This window comes from Limanda limanda, chromosome 17, assembly GCF_963576545.1.
Source record: "Limanda limanda chromosome 17, fLimLim1.1, whole genome shotgun sequence".
NCBI lineage: Eukaryota > Metazoa > Chordata > Actinopteri > Pleuronectiformes > Pleuronectidae > Limanda > Limanda limanda.
This window is the reverse complement of record NC_083652.1, coordinates 21,839,545-21,858,950: the sequence shown is the minus strand read 5'-3', so window position 1 is coordinate 21,858,950 and position 19,406 is coordinate 21,839,545. Positions and strand designations below refer to the sequence as shown.

The following is a 19,406-nucleotide window of genomic DNA, read 5'->3' as shown; positions in this document are numbered from 1 at the left end:
CCTCTCCTCTTCTGAGAAGATTCAGAGACACAAGGGGGGAGGGGGGCAAAGCCAGAGTCTGATACCCCCTGGTGGCTGGCTGCAGTACACTATCATTAATCCAAGAAGAAGTTAAATAAAGACGGTTTAGTCACTTTAGTTCGTTCTTATCTGATGTTCGTATGAGAAACGTTAGCATCATAAAAACAAGGTGAAGAAATGTTTTCTACAGCAGCTGACCAATCAGAGCAGAGTGGACCAGCTGACCAATCAGAGCTGGGCTTCATCAGGAGGTGGAGTCTTAAAGAGACAGGAGCTCAATCGAATTTTTAATGACAGAGGCTGAAGAGAGGAGCTGCAGCGATGGACAATATGAGGAAAGTGATTCTGAACGTTAGAGCATGAAAACTTTTTAAACCAAGAACTCTCATTAAATTATAAACCTGAAAATGAACAAATCGTCTTCTTTAGCGTTCAAAAACACATTTTATAATGGATCTTAATTCCTTATCTTAGAAGTATTGATTGAAAAAACACGTTTTCTAAATGAATTTGTTTTAATTTGAAGGAGTAAAACAAAGTGAAAGGATGAGACTGAAGTTGGAATATTCACATTCGATCGGAATGTTTCTACAATAAAAACACGACGACTTCTTACGTATCAAACGGTTTAATAACATGAAGCTGAACACACATTCTGACGCGTCTCATTCTTCACTCGATAACTTCGTACGGAAGCGCTGAGAGGGAAGTGTGTTTTTAAATTAAATATTAAAGATCAATTTAAAAGTTAAAATATTTCATCTTCGAAAACAAATTTAAAAAATGTCACCAATTCGTTTTTGCCAGGATATTTTTCTAGGGTTTTAAATTTTCATCTGTGAAAACAGCGTTTATACGATGTCATCAAACTAAAGTATCTCTGGGAAAAAACTTTATCAACATCTAAAATCATTTTCTAGACTTTAAGACGTGACAGTGATGTTACAGAACTTTATTTTTTTCTTAATGTCAAAGTCTTATTTTAAACTAAAAAAAGTGTCCCTTTGAAAAAGAAAAAACAGCGGATTTAGTTTTGCCTTCAGGGCTTCCGTACTTTAGCTGTAAATTATTATTTTAAAGATAAAATCACGAGTCCACCTGAGCATGTTAATACGACACAAACACTTCGTCCAACAAGTTCATTCTTGTTTAACAGAAACTGTAAAATGATTTGAGACTAAACAACTTTGACTAATGTTCGTTCTTTAAACAACTGTCGATGAGTTCCTGCAAAACACGAAGGAAATCCTAAAATTTAATTTAAAAAAACCTCCGTTAAACACTTCAAACATTCCAACAGAAGAACGAAGATTCAAATCAGCGATGAAGCTTAAAAAACGTACACAGATAATAACTGACTGCATGTAAAGGTTAGTGTTGTTACTCAAACGAGCTCAGGGGAAAAATGAATAATAAAGTTTATCGTCTATATAAACTTCTGATCTCACTGAATAAGATGATAAGATGTTTCCACCAGTTTGTCGACGGTCGGGTCAAATAAAAAGTCAAAGTGAATCGACAGATCAGCTTCTGTTCCTCAGAGTCGCTGAGGATTCACACAACGAATCAAAAATATCTCCTGAGACGACCGCGTTCTGGGAAAGTTATAAAAAAGAGAAGGATTTAAAAATAAACTTTAAAAGGTTTCTGCACGGCAGAGAGTCCCTTCAGTGTTTCAGTCCCACGCCACGATGAACCGGTTCAGATCAGAACGCTGGACACCGGGACCCGAGTGGACCGGCCGCTCTTCGGCACAACGATCGGCTCGTCGTCTGTGAACAGAGACGACAAGAAATATTCTATTAATTTTATATTTAGTGTTTTTCCACAGCTGCTGTTTTTAACCTGTAGAAACTGACCCTGCTCGACGGTCTAGGCCGACTCATCGTTCTCCTCCTCCTCCTCTACAGCTGAAGCCAAGCCAGCCGCCCCCCGGGTCTCACCTGTAGCCACGTAGTTCTCCGCCCGATCTCGGTCTCCTTCGATGAAGAGGGCGGTGGCGAGGAAGAAAGCCCCGCCCACCACAGCTACAAAGGAGCAGATCAGCAGAGAGAGCTGCAGCGAGCGAAACTGCCAGAGGAACGAGTCCGTCTTCCTCAGATAGTCCGAGACCTGGATTCACCAGAGAGGGACAGACAGAGATCAGAGGACTGCTCGGACAACACGTAGAGATTCAAACATTCAGTGAGTGTGTCTGTGTGTGTCTGTGTCTGTGTTAGTGTGTGTGTGTGTGTGTGTGTGTGTGTGTGTGGGACGTACCACTCCGATCAGGTAGGGACTCCCAGCGTCTCCCAGCAGATGAGAGATGACGATCTGAAGCGACTCAGCTGTGGCGCGGCGAGTAGGAACGACCACGTACTGAGAGACAGTTTGAGAAAGAGAACGTTGTGAGTGGAGCTTCACTAACTGAAGGTCAGAGGTCAGAGGTCGACCTGTAAAGTCTCGTGTCTCACCAGCAGAATATCAGCCACGATGGCCCAGTTCATGCTCAGGAACGTTTCTCCCAGGAAGATGAAAACCTGAGGGAACAGAAAACACGTAACGCCGCCGCCCCAGGAGACATCCAGCTCACGTCTTAGCAGAATCTAAGTTTTATGAACACGTGAGTTTCCTGTTGACCTGCGGACGCCACCAGAGGAAGAAGACTCACGTATGTGGCGATGGTGCTGGCCTCAGCGAACACGATGGCCAGGTAGAGGAACGGTGCAGAGAGCATCAGCCCCGCGGCACAGACCAGCGGATCCGCCCTGGGCGTCTTCTTCCTCAGCTGCCGACTCAGCTGCACGCCGCTGGCCACGCCCAGAACGCCTGTGATGCAGGTGATCGCTCCGAAGATCAGGCTGCGGGGAGAAACGACCTAGAGGAGTCAGGAGAGGTTTCTTTCAACCGGTATCAGAGTCGCTCCATCGCTCAGGCGTTACCTGTCGGAGGAGGCGCAGTGTGCGTCCGTGCACGGAGCCTTGACCCCGGTGAAGATAGAAGCTCTCAAGAGGAACGTCGGGGCCCAGAGCGCCAGAGAGCCGGTGACAAACGCCACCGCGGTGAAGCCGAAGGTGGACAACACGAAGCTGCAGCTGCAGCAGAAGAAGATGAAACACAACGCAGCTCAGAATAAAAGTGTTAAATCTGAGTTTAAAGTATCAAGTTAAATCACGTTCACTCCAAACACAAAGAAACACGTCGAATCTGCACGAAGATGCTGAACCTGGTTCTTTATAACGTTTGTTAAATCCTGTCGCAGCGTTTCGGGGCCGAAGCTGAAACGAGACTTCGCTCAGACTCGATAAACGTGGCGAGCTGAACCTGAGTGAGGTGGAACCTACTTCCTGCTCAGCGCCTGCAGGTCCACCAGCCAGCTGGTCCGGTGCAGCTGGTGCTCGGGTCGAGCCTCGATGGCGCCTCTGTTGGGCTCCTTGACCACGAGCAGCAGCAGGACCACCGCCACCAGCCCCAGCGCCGGAGTCACCTGAGGGACACGCCCACAGAGACAGATTCACACACATCCTTCATTTCATACGTTCATGCAAAGTCAGGATCATTTCAATCTATCCTCAAACAAATGATGAGAACTTGACTTTTGTTTGTGAAAAGCCGCAAATACTGAAACGTTTACTTTACAGATTAGAATCTGCTGTAAAATATTCAGACCAACACGTTTCTTAAAATTCTTTAAAATCAGTTTTAGAATCCGACACTTGATTCTGCCCGAGTTGATAAATGAATGATGATGAACTTAACGTTTTGAGTTTCAGCTCTTTTCTGTTGCTCTACTACATTCAGGCTCATTTATAAAAGACTAAGATATTTGACTTTGAAAACTTTATTTGACTTTTCACATTGACTGCAGAAGAAAGAGTTAAAGATAAATCTGAAAAGACGTCTGTGCAGCTACAGATTGAATCCGTTTAACTGGTAATAGAAACGTACCCGCAGAGCCCAGTGCCAGTCCTTCGCTATGTTGCTGACTTGAGAGCCGACGATGTATCCGAGGCCACTGAAGAGAAGAGAAACGAGACGTGATGTGGACACAGGAAGAAGAGACGTGTGATGAGTGCGTCGTTCTCTCAGAGACATATGAGCAAGTACAGCTGTCATGAGTTGTGAGTAGAACCAGGAACCCGGGAGGTTCTCAGATCTCAGAGCTGGTGTCAGAGTGGAGAACTGCTCAGGATCAGCTCACCTGCCCACGGGGATGGCGAAGTAAAAGACGGACAGCATGTTCGTCCGCTTCCCTTTGACGTAGAGGTCTGCGATGATGGTGGGAGCGATGGTGGAGTAACTGGCCTCGCCGACCCCGACCAGGCCGCGTGTTAACAGCAGGGCCCAGAAGTGCTGCAAGAAAACAAAAGGGATTTACACTGGACAGCGTCAGCTCAGCCGAGGAAGACGGAACATCCACCGAACTCAAGCAGAGGGGAGGAGTCACTGAACAGAACAGGAAACGTGTCTCACTTCTTTGGGGGTGTAGGAGCTGGCGAGCGTCACCAACGACCAGAACGTGATTCCGACGCTCATGATGATTTTTCTGTTGTACCTGTCGCCAAGGTAACCGAAGATCGGAGCCAGGAACATGTAGCTGCAGATAAAAACTGGACAGAAACAAATATGATGAAGATGTTTATGTTTGAAACTATTAAAACAACAATAAGATAAGATCAATATCATCCGCTCTGAATTAATCAGTTTAAAAGGAGAACGCAGCTTCTCTGATGTGATTCATAGATTAACAGATTAAATATTCTTCTTACCCGTTTGGAGTAAACCGGATTTCCCGTCATCGATCGAAAAGTAATGCTCGATGTCCGGGAGAACTCCTGGAGGAACGAGAGAAACCAGCAGTTTGACATTTTGATCGATTGTTCAGTGTCTAAAGTAAAAAGCACGAAGGTAAAAAATATAAGTTTATCTGCTGCATTTCAGTCAAACTGTTCCACTTCCATACTGCAGAGGGCGCTGTGCACAATCTGTGATAGTTACTGTGGATTTTAAATCAACTAAGTAAAGATGGACGACAGGAACCCTTCTCCTCTATGTTAGTGATGTTAAATAATATAAACTGTGAAATGTTCAAGTGTTTGTTGTTAAAAAGATAAATCTAGAAAATCAGCAGATGCTCAAAACTAAAAAACACTGATATTTAAAACACTTATTTAATAAAGTTGACTGGAGAACTTGATTTAAAGTTGCTCCCTCTATGTCTTCTGAATGATTTAAAATCTCCTGATATTCCTCATCTCGCTCTCTGACGCTTCAAATGACCGGAGGCAGGTGTCGCCAGTGTAAAGGCTTCTGATTGGCTGTGGGCGGCGCCCGGCGTCCTACCTGCCACAGTGAACCTGTCCATGTAGTTGAGCAGGTTGATGAAGCAGAGCACCAGGACGGTCATCAGCGCCCGGACGCTGGACACGCCGCTGGCCGGCTCCTCCGGCGCCTGCTGGCCCGCCCCCCCGCACTGCTCCTCCTGACCCTCCGCCTCGCTGTCGTCAGAGAGGAACGGCGCCGAGTCCGGCGTGTTCTCGCCCAGAGACATGACCGACGCTGGAGAGAGAGAGAAAGCGTTGCATCATTGACACCATCGTTCATTCATTTGAACCTGAACAGTGATTTAAACAGGACGCTGCAGAACCTCCAGAATAAAATCTGCTTCTTTTCCTGGTGTGAAATCGCTCGTCTCCGTGGGAACAGCTGGGATCAGATATCCCATAATGCTCTGCCACAGTTTCTCTGATGCTTTAACATATCGTTAAGATCGTCCAGTGTGGAGGACGAGCAGCGATCACATGTTCCCAACTAGAGAGAAGTTACCAGTCTACTCTCAATCTTGAATCACCCGGATTACCTCTGTGATTGGCTGGAGACATGTTAAGCCACGCCCCTGGACAAGCAGCACTTGATCATGTGGATAATAGAAAGTAGATGATAATGGATTGTTCCACTGGAGCCAGACGTGATCAACAAACTGACGACTGTTGAGTGAGACCTGAACTGATCCAGATCCTGTTTTATCTGGTTTTGGCCACAGCTGGATCATGTGATCAAATCAGGAAGTCTGAACACTTCAAAACACAGAACATTGATCCGTGTGTCGTCTGCAGTCACCTCTTTGTTTTTAATAGTGAATGAATATTTATTTGAGCTGAATCCATCCCTGACGTAGATAATAACAATTAGATTCTGTGATAATAGAAACAATCACCAAGTGAAAACTATGGAATTGAGTTGAATCAGTAAAAACCTGACGACCTCAGTGAGGATTCTACGAACTTAACAACAAACCACGTGTCAGGTAAAAACCACTGAGGTCTAAAGGGTTTTGATAAATTTATCAAATAAATGAGGGGATTTGTCATAAGCACTTATTTAAAAGAAAATCTGCTTCTTTAGCTGTGAAAATAAGGAAAAGAATCAGTTATCGTTTTTCTAATGATTTTTAAAAGATGTTTAAAACAATTACACGGCTTAAATAATTGGATTGATTTTGGAAATTTTGATTTGTAGAAGGTGAAACACAAACTCATTTCATCAGCTGATGAACCCGAGTCACAGAAACTCTGCTCACGTGAAGCTCCTGAGTTTGAGAAGAGGAACAAGCAGTGAAAGAAGAAGCCGCGGCATCGACCCGCTCCAACATGGACTCCAGGCAGGAAGTGACTTCTGTCTACGCTCGGCAGGAAGTGACTTCTGTCTACGCTCAGCAGGAAGTGACTTCTGTCTACGCTCAGCAGGAAGAGCAGCTTGTGGAAGTTCGATGAACCCGTTTGTTCAGAGTATCTTTGAAGAGAAGGTCCTCGTAGGCGTCTCCTCCACTCGGGTGGAGACCTGGATCTTTTGAGGACACGTCACTGGGCTCAGAAGCCGAACATCTGTATGAACACATCAGCTGATGTTTCTCTTCAGGGTGATGATGTAATCAGAGCGTTTTCATGCTCTAATGTTCAGAATCTCTCTCCTCGGACGCTGCAGCTCCTCTCCTCAGTCTCTGTCTCAAACTTGTCGGCTCCCCCCCTCCTTATAACGTCTGCCATGATTGGTCAACAGCTTCCAGCCCTTGCAGGAACCCGTGTCACACCAGCTGCTGGGGGGGGGGTTCTGGTCTTTGTTTGGAACCAAACACGAGAGGATTCGATTTCAAACTAAAAGTTTAGACTCTGAGGGAACGTCTTCGAAAAGCTAATCCGCTCATTGGAGAAACTCAGGCTGATTAATCTCTTGATCCTTTCTCATGCTAATTATATATAAATGATCGTAATCAATGCGATCAATCATGAGTGAAGACAGGATGATAGAGACAGACAGAGAGAGAAAGAGAGAGACAGACTCTTTGTTCCAGGAGCAGCTGAGGATCTGAAACCTCGTCAATCTGCTTCATCTTGTTTTCGATGAATTCTAACGTTAAAAAACCGTCTCGAATGACGTCACAGATTCAGAGAGGAAATGATCGTAAAGATTCTGTAATAAAATCAGTTCGGGATAAGACGTCATCGTGTTGTTGTTTACCTGACGATGACGCTTCTTCTTCTTCTTCTTCTGTCTCCAAACTTCTTCTTCGTGTGTCCCGTCACTCGGACTTCATGCCGGCGGGTCACGGTGACTCTTCCCCGGGCAGCAGCGCCTGTGTGTCGGACTCTCAGCGGCTCGAACCACCGTCCTCTGGTCCGCTGCTCACTGACGCCTCGTCTCCACCGCCGCCATGACAGCTCTGTGCACACTTCCGGTCCGCAGATCACGTGACGGCAGCCTCGGAGTCACATGACCACATGAAGTTGGTTTGAGTTTCGATGCCCTGAGGGACGTCAACAAGTTCCGGTCTGAACCAGGAGCTGTCATGTGACCCACGGACTGCTCATCACGTCAGACTCCATGTATCTAAGGCTGAAGACGCAATGCATGATGGGTAGACATTTAGTGTCTGCAGAACGACATCATGTCACATGACCTTGGACCTCTGACAGATGTTCTCCAGCTGCAGCACCTGGATCCAGCTGTGACGACACTGCTCTGCTTTGATTGGCTGAAAGCTTCACTCATCAAGTCTTTATTCTAAAGATTCTCATCTAATTATTATCATTATATTACTATTACTATTATATTAACTGTTGCTGCCATTATTACTATATACTGCTATATATACTGTACTATTTTTATATACTGTCTAACAATAACATTACCATCATATCATCAGTACTATTACCATCATCTTGCCAATGCACCTTATATACCTATTTTATTTTATTTTATCTTGTGCTTCTGTTTTTTTATTCTTTCTACCTCAATATTTTTTATTTTATTCTATTGTATTGTATTTTATTGTATTCAAATATACCGGCTGCTATGACAACTTAATTTCCCTTCGGGGATGAATAAAGTAATCTATATATCTATCTATCTCCTTGACTAAGCTCCTCCCATTTGCCTCTGAAATCAACACAAATAGTACACGCCCCTTTTGACTGAACTTGTTTTTTACTTAAAATGAAGTAAAATTCATATAATTTCCAATCACAACATATTATGGTAACTGTTGACAACTTAGTTATTATGAATATCCGTATAAAATACCTCTAACCTCTAAAATCCTCTACAGACCTGGTCTGTTCATCTACAGAAATAATACAAGCAATTTAATTAACAAGAAATCGATATCAATTATACTTATAATGGTGAACGTAGAAGAGTCCATTAAAAAGAGGCGTGTCTTGTTAAGCTGTCAAACAGTGGATATCTGATATAATATGAAGTCACATGATGAGGATGCATTTATTTGAGTTCCTGTTCAAACAGTAATTTATTGTCGGCCCCTGAGAAAGTCTTTGAATATCCAACATAAAACTGACTTCATAGCAGTTATCAATGATGACATGCAAGTTACAGATGAGTAATCAGTTACATGAGTACTTTTGTTCATACTTTTACTCTCTAACTTAAGAAATATGTATATAAACTTTTTAATTTTCTTCTTTGTTGCTATAAATAAAACTTTAGTTTACTTTACTGACGTAAACTTATGGAATTGGCACTTTAATGTAGAACCCATCAATTTACTGAAAAGTGAATGTGCTGAAACCAGCGAGTAGACAGATCATCTTGATCCGTCTCAGGAACATTCAAATAAATTTACATTTGTACAGTGATTTCAATTCCTGTTCTCTGTATTTCATAATTTACAATTCAGTCACTTTTAAAAAGTAACTAAACAAAACGTACATAAAATCTACACAAAAACCAGCGTTTCCACAACGATCATTTTGCACCAGCGACTGATCCGGTTCTGACGGTTCTGTTTTGTAATTGTTTGACTCAAACTAGAATTTATGAGGTATAAAAATAAAAAAATGAAAGAAATGTCCAACATTGCACGGATCCAGAATCCCAGAGGAAATACTGCAAAACCTCAGAGGTTTAATATTTGTTTCACGTTTAATAGAAAGAACAATTCATCTACAGGCTTAGATCCAAACTTCGATGATGTCTCCGTCCTCCATGTCCAGCTGGGCCGGCGTCTGGCCGGGCTTCACCTTGGACCCGTCGAAGTGGAAGCGGACTTTCCTCTGAGCGCTGAGGGTCATGCTGGACAGGTACTGGGAGAAGACAGGGCCCAGCGGTGCGTCCTGAAAACAACAAGAGGACAGGTTTGTGTCTCGCTGCCACTGAAGACACGCAGCAGACAACGGAGAAGAGGAGCAGTACGAACTCTGTGCAGAGAGAACTCCTGGGCAGCGGCTCGGTCTTTGCTCTGCAGTCGGACCGTGAGGACGTCGCTGCCGCCGACGGCTTCTTTGCTTTTCTCGTCGTCGGCCATGACGACGCACTCTGCATCGAGAAGACGGACAATCTCAGTTAGTTCCTTTGATCCTCAGCAGTTTGAGGAGTGGGACCATTTCATTAACTTCAGGAAACTGTTCATACATGCAGTTGTACTGTTTGCCTTTGTGGCCTGTGCATTTCTCCGTTTTTTATTTATAACTTTATTTACTTTGATTTTACAAAATATTTTCAAAGTATAGTAGAGGCAAATTCTATGTTTCAGTTGTGTGAAATGTTTCTGACTTGGGAGCAGTAAGACACCTATCATTTTAAATCTTAATTAACACTAAATGTATCTAATATTGTGTTGGTCATATTTAAATCATTCATTACGTTTTGTTAGGGGAAAAAAATTGGATCAAATAAAAAAATCGCATATTAAATCGCAATCGCAATATGGGAAAAAAAATCGCAATTAGATTATTTCCCCAAATCGTTCAGCCCTAGTTCTGTCTCTTGCTGGTCGACTGCCACACGGACACAAACAGAACTGGATTCTGATGAGAATCTGTGAGAACAATTCACCAATTAGGTTTCTTAAAATAACAAACAGCTGGACAGTGAATGGCTGATTTACTGACCTAAAATGTCTGCGATGCCGAGACCGATCTCACCGACTGTGGAATCCAGCGGCAGCTCGACGTCTTCCCTCAACAACAGGAGGCGGGGGGGCGGGACGAGAAGGACGACCGACAGCTGGGCCAACACGTCGCTTAGAGGTGTCGACTAAAACATAAAAACACAAACTGTCAAAGAGGACAAACAGTCAACACCAGCTGATGCTACGATACGGATTTGAATGTTTAACGAACCGACAGCACAGGGATCTTGTGGATGTCCGTTCTGCAGCGGATCTTCAGGGAGATCTCGTGGAGTGAGGAGCTGTACGATGAATCCCAGGAGCCCGAGTCAGGGTTGGTTATGATGACGTCATCTTGCTCCTCCTCTGACGCCGGAGTCCGGGAGCCTGGGCGGCGCCTGGTTCTCTTCTGTGGCTCGGGAGACATGAGGGAGCTCATCACCTTGAGCCTCCGGTCGATCTCACTGGAAACAAAACAACCAGCAACCGTTTTAAAGACCAAAATAAAACAGGAAGCAGCTTCAACAAGGAAACTGACGGATATGAAGTGAAATTAGTTGTTTAATTAACAGTTAGTGGATTTATACACCTGGGCAGGTCGTAGAATATATAAGATAATTTGGTCAACTTTTAATAACTGAGTGAAACCTGGAGTTAATCCCAGTGTCCAGTCATAAAGTGAGAAAAATGTAAATCAATTTTTCTCACTTACCCCCCTTGTTCTAACACGTTAAAACCAGGAGGTTTGCGTCTTTACAAATCAAGGGGACACAATTCAAAGCACCTGAACCGGGAATCCAGACTCACCTGATCTTCTTCTTCACCTGACTGGACTGTTTCTGGACCAGACTCTCGGGCGGCGGAGGAGACGGAGAGCGAACGGTTTCTCTGACGTGACATGTGTGACAAGACAAAGCAAACAAACTCAGTCCCTGTGAATTCCATCGCACTTCTTCATTTCAGATGTGAGGGTGTTCTGTTTTGGTAGAACCAGGGAGTGAAGGGACTCTGGTGAACTGCAGCTTGTTCTACGGTGGATTATAATAAATAACATCACGGTTCTCTGAGCTTCAGCACTTACAGTCCACCATGTTCTGCTTTGTTCTCCACATGTTCTGCCTCCTCCTCCTCCGAGTCGCTGAGGCCGATGACAGCTACCTTCGTTTCCCGAGACGACCACAAGCTGTCGTCTGCAGCGTCCTCTGGTCACAAACAGGAACAATCAGCTGCCACTAACTTCCATCCGGGATTCATCTTGTTCCCACACTTACAGCATATTAAGAGTTCCATTTCTACCTGTGGTTTCCTTTTTAGTGAACACGTGATCCATTGGCTTCAGCCGCAGACTGCTGCTCACCTGGAAACAGAAGCACTCAGGTGACAGGAGGAAGACATGGTCAGAGAAGCTTCTGTGGGCAGAGTGCTGGTTCTTCACCTTGTTGGAGTACACTGGCACCGGGACAATTGCCGAGGCGTCGAGGATACGTCTGCGTTTGGGCGGCGGCTTCACAGCCTGCGCTTCACTGTCAGATACCTTCAGACCGTGAAGAGAAGCTCAGGTGAGACACGACATCGGATTTACATGAACCAGAAGTTGTGCTACAGTGCGTTTGATTCAGGAGACAAAACAAACTGGCTCCAGAGTTTGTATCTTATCTGAAGGCCACCACAGGTTCATGATGTCCGACTGAATAAAGATGGAGCACGTGTCTCCACTTCTTTTGTTCATTAGGAATGAAACCAAATTATCTTGGACAACCCAAATATCATTAAAACTCATGTAGGAATATCCAGTCTCTCGTGTGGAGCCGTGGCGTCGATACACAGACTCTACCGAAGAGTCTCAGCTGTCAATCAGCTGTCAATCATCTGTTTTCATATCATCAAATAACTGATTAAAAACCAAACTGATCAGAAACACTTGAACAGGGAGAAGACAACAACCTAAAAATGACAGAAACATCTTTACAAACATTTATTTAAAGTCTTCTTTGAGGGTTTCTAATTTAGCCCTTGTCCCATATGTTAACAGGGAGGAGCTTAAAGACCGATACTGCAGCCAGACACCAGGGGGCGATCCAGACCTTTTTGAGGCTTTACTTTTGGTCGCTGCCAAGTCGGCCATCTTGGTTTTTTTCAGGCTTTGTGAACTCCTGAACTCCTTCGGGCGTTGAAACTAGTTTAACGTGAACTTTATTCCTGTTGGAAAAAGAGCCGGGAACCAGCGGGTTGTCACGTGGTTCCGTGTTTATCTTCCCGTCCCTTCAGAGTTAAAGCGAAACAGTTGAAGCACTACCACGCAGTAGCAGAGGAAGCTTTTATTGTGAAAGCCTCCCTGAATGCTAGATGCGCTCATGCTAACGCTAAGCTAACCCTGTACTTTTACACCATCTACGCGGTCTTACGTGACTTCTCACGTTTCTCTGTTCGCTCGCGTTAATTGAAACATCGTTAAGCTCCTCGCTGATGACGTCACTCCTGCTTTAAGTGTAGGTTAACGGTAAAAAAACAGCGGAAGTTAGAAACTCACCGGATCCGCCATGTTGGCTCCACTACCCGCGCTTTGTTTGTCGCCTTCACGGACTGTGGGACATCCCGACTGGTGTTGTGTTCAGGGTCAGTGTCGGTAACATCAGCCTCCACAGTGAGGTTCTTATAACTTCACCTCCATGAACACCAGACTTTACTCCGAGTTTTAATTTTAATATTTGAATTTTCTCATTTTATTTACATATTCCCAATCCTTCTCTTTTCAGAACTGTCTATCGTTCATTTTCTTTTTTTCCTGCCTTGTTTTCTCATTTTCAGTTTTATTTTATTCCAGTTCAAAGTAAAAACCAGATCAAGAACTGATTATGAATAAAGACCTGTGACTGATGAAGTTTTTCTTGTTTATGTTGATTTTATGTTGTGTGTGGGTGTGTGTAGTGAATAACGAATAAGCGTTGTGATTTCATTTTAAAACATGAATCAGTGACAATAAACACTCAAGGTCAGAAACAGACGCTCAGACTTTTGAAAGGTGTTGCTCTTGTACGCGTCACGAGAAGCAACAAAAAATTACTGAAATCAGCGGGAAAATGTCGGAATGGTGAGTTGATGTGATCCAGTCTACACACAAAGAGAATATTCTCATCTTTATCATACACAAAAAGATTTTATATACATCATGGCCATAAGAAAACAATGTTTTACAATTATACTTTTTTTTATTCCACCAACGTCCAGAATTCGTTAGAATCTGTTTTTACTTAACACAGCTGAGGAGGCGTTCAGGTCCCCACGGTTAATTTCAATTCTTCTGAGTCTGGGGTTAAATAAGCTGCTTTCAGACACTGAACTCCACAGTTCCTCTGTATTTTCTCCGAACAAATGTCAGAGTGAGAGAATCCACAGTCTCTGCAGACTTTCTCTGCCTGACCTCCTGTGTAAAGTCCGTAAAAATCCAGGAGAATCCGATGTGAGACCACAGCAGAGGATCCTCCACTGATTCACTTAGTCAGTGGGGGGGGGGAGCTTCTAACACGGGACAAAAACATGAAGAAACTAAAACAAACCTCTCTGGTGAAGAAGTGCAGACACACACGATGAAGACACAGACGAAGATGTGAAGAGAGTTAGTGGAGATCAGAGCTGACGACGTGTCAGGTGATGTAAACATGGTCACATGACCTCTGCAGCAGAGGTAACAGGTCACTTCCTGTGTGTGTCTGCTGTACCCGGCTGCTCCACCTCTCACCTGAACCATGAGGTGGCGTTCAGCTGTGAAACACAAACTCTGGAGAAGCTCAGGAGACGATTCTCTGGATCTGAGCTGGAGTCTGAAACCAGCTACAGCCTCATTTTAAAATGTCTGTTCGGGGAAGTTTTCACTCGACTAACGAACGTCTCCCTCTTCAGCTTCAAACCTTTTTTTTTTTGATTCTTCACTAGTCATCCAGAACCTGCTCCTGAACATCATCTCTTAAAAAAACTGAAAAAGTTTCAAACTAAACAATCAAACAGGCTTCGTCGGTGCGTTCATGCTTCAGCTCTTCAGCACCCGTCACTTCTTCTTGTTCTCTTTGCAGGCGACCACGTATCGCTGAGCCACGTTCAGAGGGGGGGAGTAACCGTCAGCGTACGACGTGTCCTCGAACAGCACAGAGTAGTCGTCCTGAGGCTGTCGACACACAAAGACACACACACACACTGAGGTCAGAGGTCACAGACAGGAAGTCATTCACTCGGCTCCTCTGATCATCTACAGACTGACTGGAGGTTAGTTATTAGTTTTAAATGATCGCTGGCAGGATTGTGAATATATCTAAAGATTGTGCTGTAAACACAGATTGAACTATTATGATTTAATTTTAGATTCAACTTAAAGACAATCATGCAACAATCTCCTGCAGAGAGTTCCCAGCAGGAGGCGTCTGTTTTCAGAGGGTTCATTTGAGCTGGTTCATTTTGTGCAATGTGAGGAAGTAGAGGTGTGTCGTCCATCTTTGTTTAAAGTCTTTGTGTAAAAAGTCTGCTGAGCTGCGAGTCTCACCCTGTGTGGGGGGGTGTGGATAAGGGCCCGGTAGAAGCAGGTGGTCTGGGGGTAGAGGGCCAACACCAGCTGGTCTTTGCTGAACAGGGCCTCAGGGTCTGTCTCTGGGTTTGCCTTCCACTGAGGCAGAGGGATGATCCTGCGTCTGCTCAGAGTGTGTCTCCTGATCCACAAACACAGACAACAACCTTTACTCCTCTTCATCAAATCTCATGAACCGACTGGAAGCAGCGACTCGTCTGAGCTCACAGCTTCACAGAGTCTGAGACATGAGACACACTAACTACACAACATGAGTTCCTGCGTGAAAAACATCGAGAACAAATCATGAGTCTGTGTTTAATTCTGACCAATAACCACAGAGTTGTGACAGAGAGAAATGTTATAATGGATATAAATGAATGAGTTGAATTACAGCCAATCAAAGTTTATGGTCAATAAACAAAGTGATCAATTAAAAGTTTTTCATAAATGAGATTCATGTTGGTGATAAATGTGAGAGAGAGTGAATGTGAAGCTGTGACTCACTCTTTTCCTTCTTCATCAATGTCGTCCACTTCGTATCTGGAGGAAGAAAACATTCAGAGCTGTGATGTCACATCCTGTTCTATAGCGTTATGATGCGTTGGACGCGTGCTGCGCTCTCACTTGTTGGTGGAGTGGTTGTAGCTGACCACCTCAGCCAGGATCCACTGCTCGTCTCCGTCCACGGCTTTCACCCTCGCTGCCACTTTGTCGCCCTGCTTGGCCACGTAGTCGCCGCTGGCGGGCGTCGCCCCACACAGAGGGGGGGGGCTGAACGCACAGCGGGAACGTTCAGAATCACACAAACTTCTCTGTGGTTCATTCAGTGTTGCTGGTTTTAGTTGGTGAGTGAGTTACCTCTCTCCAGGCTTTCCGATCCACAGAGGGAGCGTCATGGCCGACTGCTGGAGGAGCGTCATCAGGACGCCGCGCCTCATCGTCTTCCGGGGCGGGTCGCTGTCACTGTAGACGCCGGCCATCTTAGCAGCTGTTGGACAATTCAGAAATGAAATTAAAAATACACAAAATGGCAAAAAACACAAGCAAGAGTGTGATGTACTTGTTCATACCTATCCTCCTCTCCTCCAACAACGACTTGATTTCTGCGATTTTATCAAGAGCGTGACGCAGGATGCTGTGGGGGGGGGGGGACAACACAACACACATTGATTTTCTTTTTATGCTCAGCAGCCTTGAGAAAACTATGAGTAGTGTATGAGGGGTTTTAACTAGAGCTCAAACTTTATTTGATGAAAAACAATTTAACACCTAGTGTTTCAAACTGTCTTAGACCCAAAGGAACAACGTTACGTCATCATACACAACACATACACACATAATACAAAAACACAAGCCCGTAGTTGGTAAAGTGTGGACGCCAGGTGTAACCGTAGCAACAGTGGTGTGTTTTCAAACTGGAACATAGTGTGGGCGGAGCCTCTGTGGTCAGCGTGGTCACTCACCTGCACTCGGCCTCGGCGTCGGCTTTGGCTGTGGTGTACAGGCCCCTCAGCTTGGTCCTGTAGTACGGAGACGCTGAGGAGAAAGACAAAATGCTGGAATAAGTTTGGAGTCAACAGAGACACAGGTAGAAAAGGAAAATGAGGTTTGAAAACAGCAGAATATTAAGGTGTGAGGATCATGAGTCTGTGGATGGAAACCGTGAAGTGACTGACTTTTGTTTTCAGTCTGCATCCTCTCGTGTGTCTTTTGAATGTTGAGTAGATTGTGTTCACTCCGGGATCTTTCCTCCTGAAAACAGAGAGCATGTGGATCTGGTTCAGTTTCACTGACGACTCTACGTCCAGGTGAAGACGTGACTCCACCCTCACCTGCGTCTGTTTGATGAGCTGATGCAGCTCCGTCAGCAGCTCTGCAATCTTGGTATCAGCCGACATGTCCGAGCCTCCGAGATTCTGACAGTCAGAGAGTTTAGTTACAACCAACATACAAACAGTTTGAGACCAGAGGAGGATTTAAGACGGATCCACATTCATGGGACGTTTCCTTCGGTTCAGTATCAAGGCCAAAATAATAAAAAGCACGAGTAGAAAGCATTTTCCTCTTGGACTGGAGAGAATAAAACTCATTTACAATTTGTATCTTTTCTGTTTCTGATGAACGTATTGATTAATTACTTATTGCTTAAGTTATCGCTTTAATATAAACTGAACCATTTCACCTGGGATCTTATTTGTAGGAGCACAAGCTAAATTGTACTAATTTTCCTTAGTGTTAAACTGCTGAATAACTAAATTAACTAGTTAGTGTTATTATGAAATTTAAGGTTAAATCAAAGCTCACCCGGTTTTTAGATTCCAGGAAATCAGATCATGTCTGAATTAACAGATTCTGAGTCAAATGTGGTTTAAGCTTCTCTGATCGGGAATTCGTATTTTACATTGTATTCAGAACAATAAACTGGTTTATAACATTAGCTACAATGCTAACTGTACGTTTACACTGTAAATAAACTGGTTTATAACATTAGCTTCAATGCTAACTGTAAATTTACCCTGTAAATAAACTGGGTTATAACATTAGCTTCCATGCTAATTGTACGTTTACACTGTACATCAGCTGCTGTATAACGCTAGCTTCCATGCTAACTGTACAGTTGATAAACAGGTTTATAACAGTGTAGCCACTGTGCTAATCGTTAGCTGAGTTAGCATCTTCGCTAACATTCGCCCGGGTATTATCCGCTGAGCTTTGAGCTCCAGGCTCCGCGTCGAGGATCCGCTTCGTTCGAGCGACTTCGTGTTTTCATCCGAAGCGGAAGTTCAGTTTCTTACTGTGAATCTTTCTGTTTGTTTACTGACGAACTGTTAGCTGCACGGCTTAGCTCCTTCTTCTTCTCCTTCGTGCTAGCGTGGGTCCGCGAAGCTGCGCCAAGCTCTACACCGCCCCCAAGCTGGAGGGGAGTGGAACTGCAGGTCTGGTACAGAACACATGGAGCCACAGACAGTTTAATACAAACAAACTGTGACTGACACGTGGTCATTTACAATCACATGACATAAAACATCACAACACAATAACACATCAAAACATAACACAACAACACAGCGCAACATAACAACACAATAACACATCACAACATAACAACACAACAACACATCAAAACATTACAACACAACAACACATCACAACATAACACAACAACACAGCACAACATAACAACAACACATCACAACATAACAACACAACAACACATCACAACATAACAACACATCACAACATAACAACACATCACAACACAACACAACAGCACATCACAACATAACAACACAACAACACAACAACACAACAACACATCACAATATAACAACACATCACAACACAACACAACAACACATCACAACATAACAACACAACACATCACAACACAACAACACAACATATCACAACACAACACAACAACACATCACAACACAAAAACACATCAACACGTCACAGCACAACAACACATCAACACATCAAAACACAACACAACAACACATCACAGCACAACAACACAACATAGCACAACAACACATCACGACATGTGGACAGACTGAGGCAACTGAGGCAACCAGTCTGTTGGACGTCCAGATGTCCCCGGGTTCGATGGAGTTCAGACTAGTCAGAGCTTCATGAATCCCTTGTGACACACACACACACACACACACACACAGACTCAGGTCACTGCAACAGGTCGAGTTGTGTGAAATCTGCAGCTGCTGATAAAGAAAGAAAAACAGCAGATTTGAAACGAAGGTCAAACACGAACACCAGTCATCAACTGATCTGAGGTTTCAAATATAGAAAGTCAGTGTTTAATAAGTCATAGATTAGATTAGATTAGATTCAACCTTATTGTCATTGCACAAGTACATATGCAACGAAGTGCAGTTTAGCGTCTGACCAGAAGTGCAAGAAAAAGGCAGTAAAAGTGCAGAGTATCGTGCATATTAAAGTGAAAATGTAATGAATAAGATCTGTACAGTAGAAATATATATGGAATATTACAGTATTAACAGGAGAAGTAAGATATAAGGACTGTGAATACACTATGAGCAGGATAAAAATAAAAAAATATATAAATATGAATACACTATAGGCAGGGTAATACAGTACTAAAAAACAATAGTAACAGTCAGTGCAATGTACGAATGTTCAAATGTTCAGTTGTTGGAGGAGGGGGTGTGGCAGTCCAAGCCAGGCTGGAGGGGGGAAGTCTAGTCAGTGGAGAAGGTGTGTGTGTGTGTGGGGGGGGGGTTCAGCAGGGTGAACCTGGTCCGGGAACAGAGGACCCTGTAACGCCTCCCAGAAGGGAGGAGGGCAAACAGTCTGTGGCTGGGGTGAGAGCTGTCCTTGTTGATATAGGTCAAGTAAACAGTTAATAATTAAATATGACACAATCTAAATTCCCCCTCCTGTTAGCCCATGTTTGTTACGTGA

The 19,406-nt window shown here is 44.0% G+C and overlaps 3 protein-coding genes across 6 annotated transcripts; all 3 read right to left on the bottom strand.

Moving 5' to 3' along the window:
- Positions 1-630: 630 nt before the first annotated feature.
- spns1 (SPNS lysolipid transporter 1, lysophospholipid) lies at positions 631-7,713 on the bottom strand. Its single transcript, XM_061089400.1, has 13 exons — positions 7,519-7,713; positions 5,344-5,559; positions 4,770-4,835; positions 4,474-4,610; positions 4,202-4,353; positions 3,949-4,015; positions 3,345-3,487; positions 2,943-3,095; positions 2,672-2,861; positions 2,475-2,540; positions 2,281-2,379; positions 1,965-2,133; positions 631-1,793 (listed from the first exon to the last, which is right to left on the bottom strand). Exons 2-13 carry the CDS (start codon positions 5,549-5,551, stop codon positions 1,723-1,725), a joined length of 1,521 nt encoding a protein of 506 aa, XP_060945383.1. The 5' UTR covers positions 5,552-5,559; positions 7,519-7,713; the 3' UTR covers positions 631-1,722.
- Positions 7,714-8,787: 1,074 nt separating this feature from the next.
- On the bottom strand, positions 8,788-12,975 carry nfatc2ip (nuclear factor of activated T cells 2 interacting protein). 2 transcript variants are annotated; one of them, XM_061090040.1, is made up of 9 exons: positions 12,936-12,975; positions 11,841-11,939; positions 11,702-11,762; positions 11,487-11,607; positions 11,213-11,293; positions 10,638-10,869; positions 10,407-10,551; positions 9,713-9,831; positions 8,788-9,629 (listed from the first exon to the last, which is right to left on the bottom strand). In XM_061090040.1, exons 1-9 carry the CDS (start codon positions 12,945-12,947, stop codon positions 9,468-9,470), a joined length of 1,032 nt encoding a protein of 343 aa, XP_060946023.1. In that variant the 5' UTR covers positions 12,948-12,975; the 3' UTR covers positions 8,788-9,467. The 2 variants fall into 2 exon arrangements, with proteins under 2 accessions (XP_060946023.1, XP_060946024.1); XM_061090041.1 differs by having other exon boundaries at positions 10,440-10,551.
- Positions 12,976-13,529: 554 nt separating this feature from the next.
- sgf29 (SAGA complex associated factor 29) lies at positions 13,530-18,569 on the bottom strand. 3 transcript variants are annotated; one of them, XM_061089576.1, is made up of 10 exons: positions 17,759-18,569; positions 16,796-16,879; positions 16,640-16,715; positions 16,427-16,499; positions 16,034-16,098; positions 15,822-15,951; positions 15,588-15,734; positions 15,468-15,503; positions 14,940-15,102; positions 13,530-14,567 (listed from the first exon to the last, which is right to left on the bottom strand). In XM_061089576.1, the coding sequence occupies exons 2-10, from the start codon at positions 16,859-16,861 to the stop codon at positions 14,451-14,453; spliced, it is 873 nt and encodes a 290-aa protein (XP_060945559.1). In that variant the 5' UTR covers positions 16,862-16,879; positions 17,759-18,569; the 3' UTR covers positions 13,530-14,450. The 3 variants fall into 3 exon arrangements, with proteins under 3 accessions (XP_060945559.1, XP_060945560.1, XP_060945558.1); XM_061089577.1 differs by lacking the exon at positions 17,759-18,569 and adding an exon at positions 17,649-17,752; XM_061089575.1 differs by lacking the exon at positions 17,759-18,569 and having other exon boundaries at positions 16,796-17,642.
- Between the last annotated feature and the right edge of the window lie 837 nt (positions 18,570-19,406).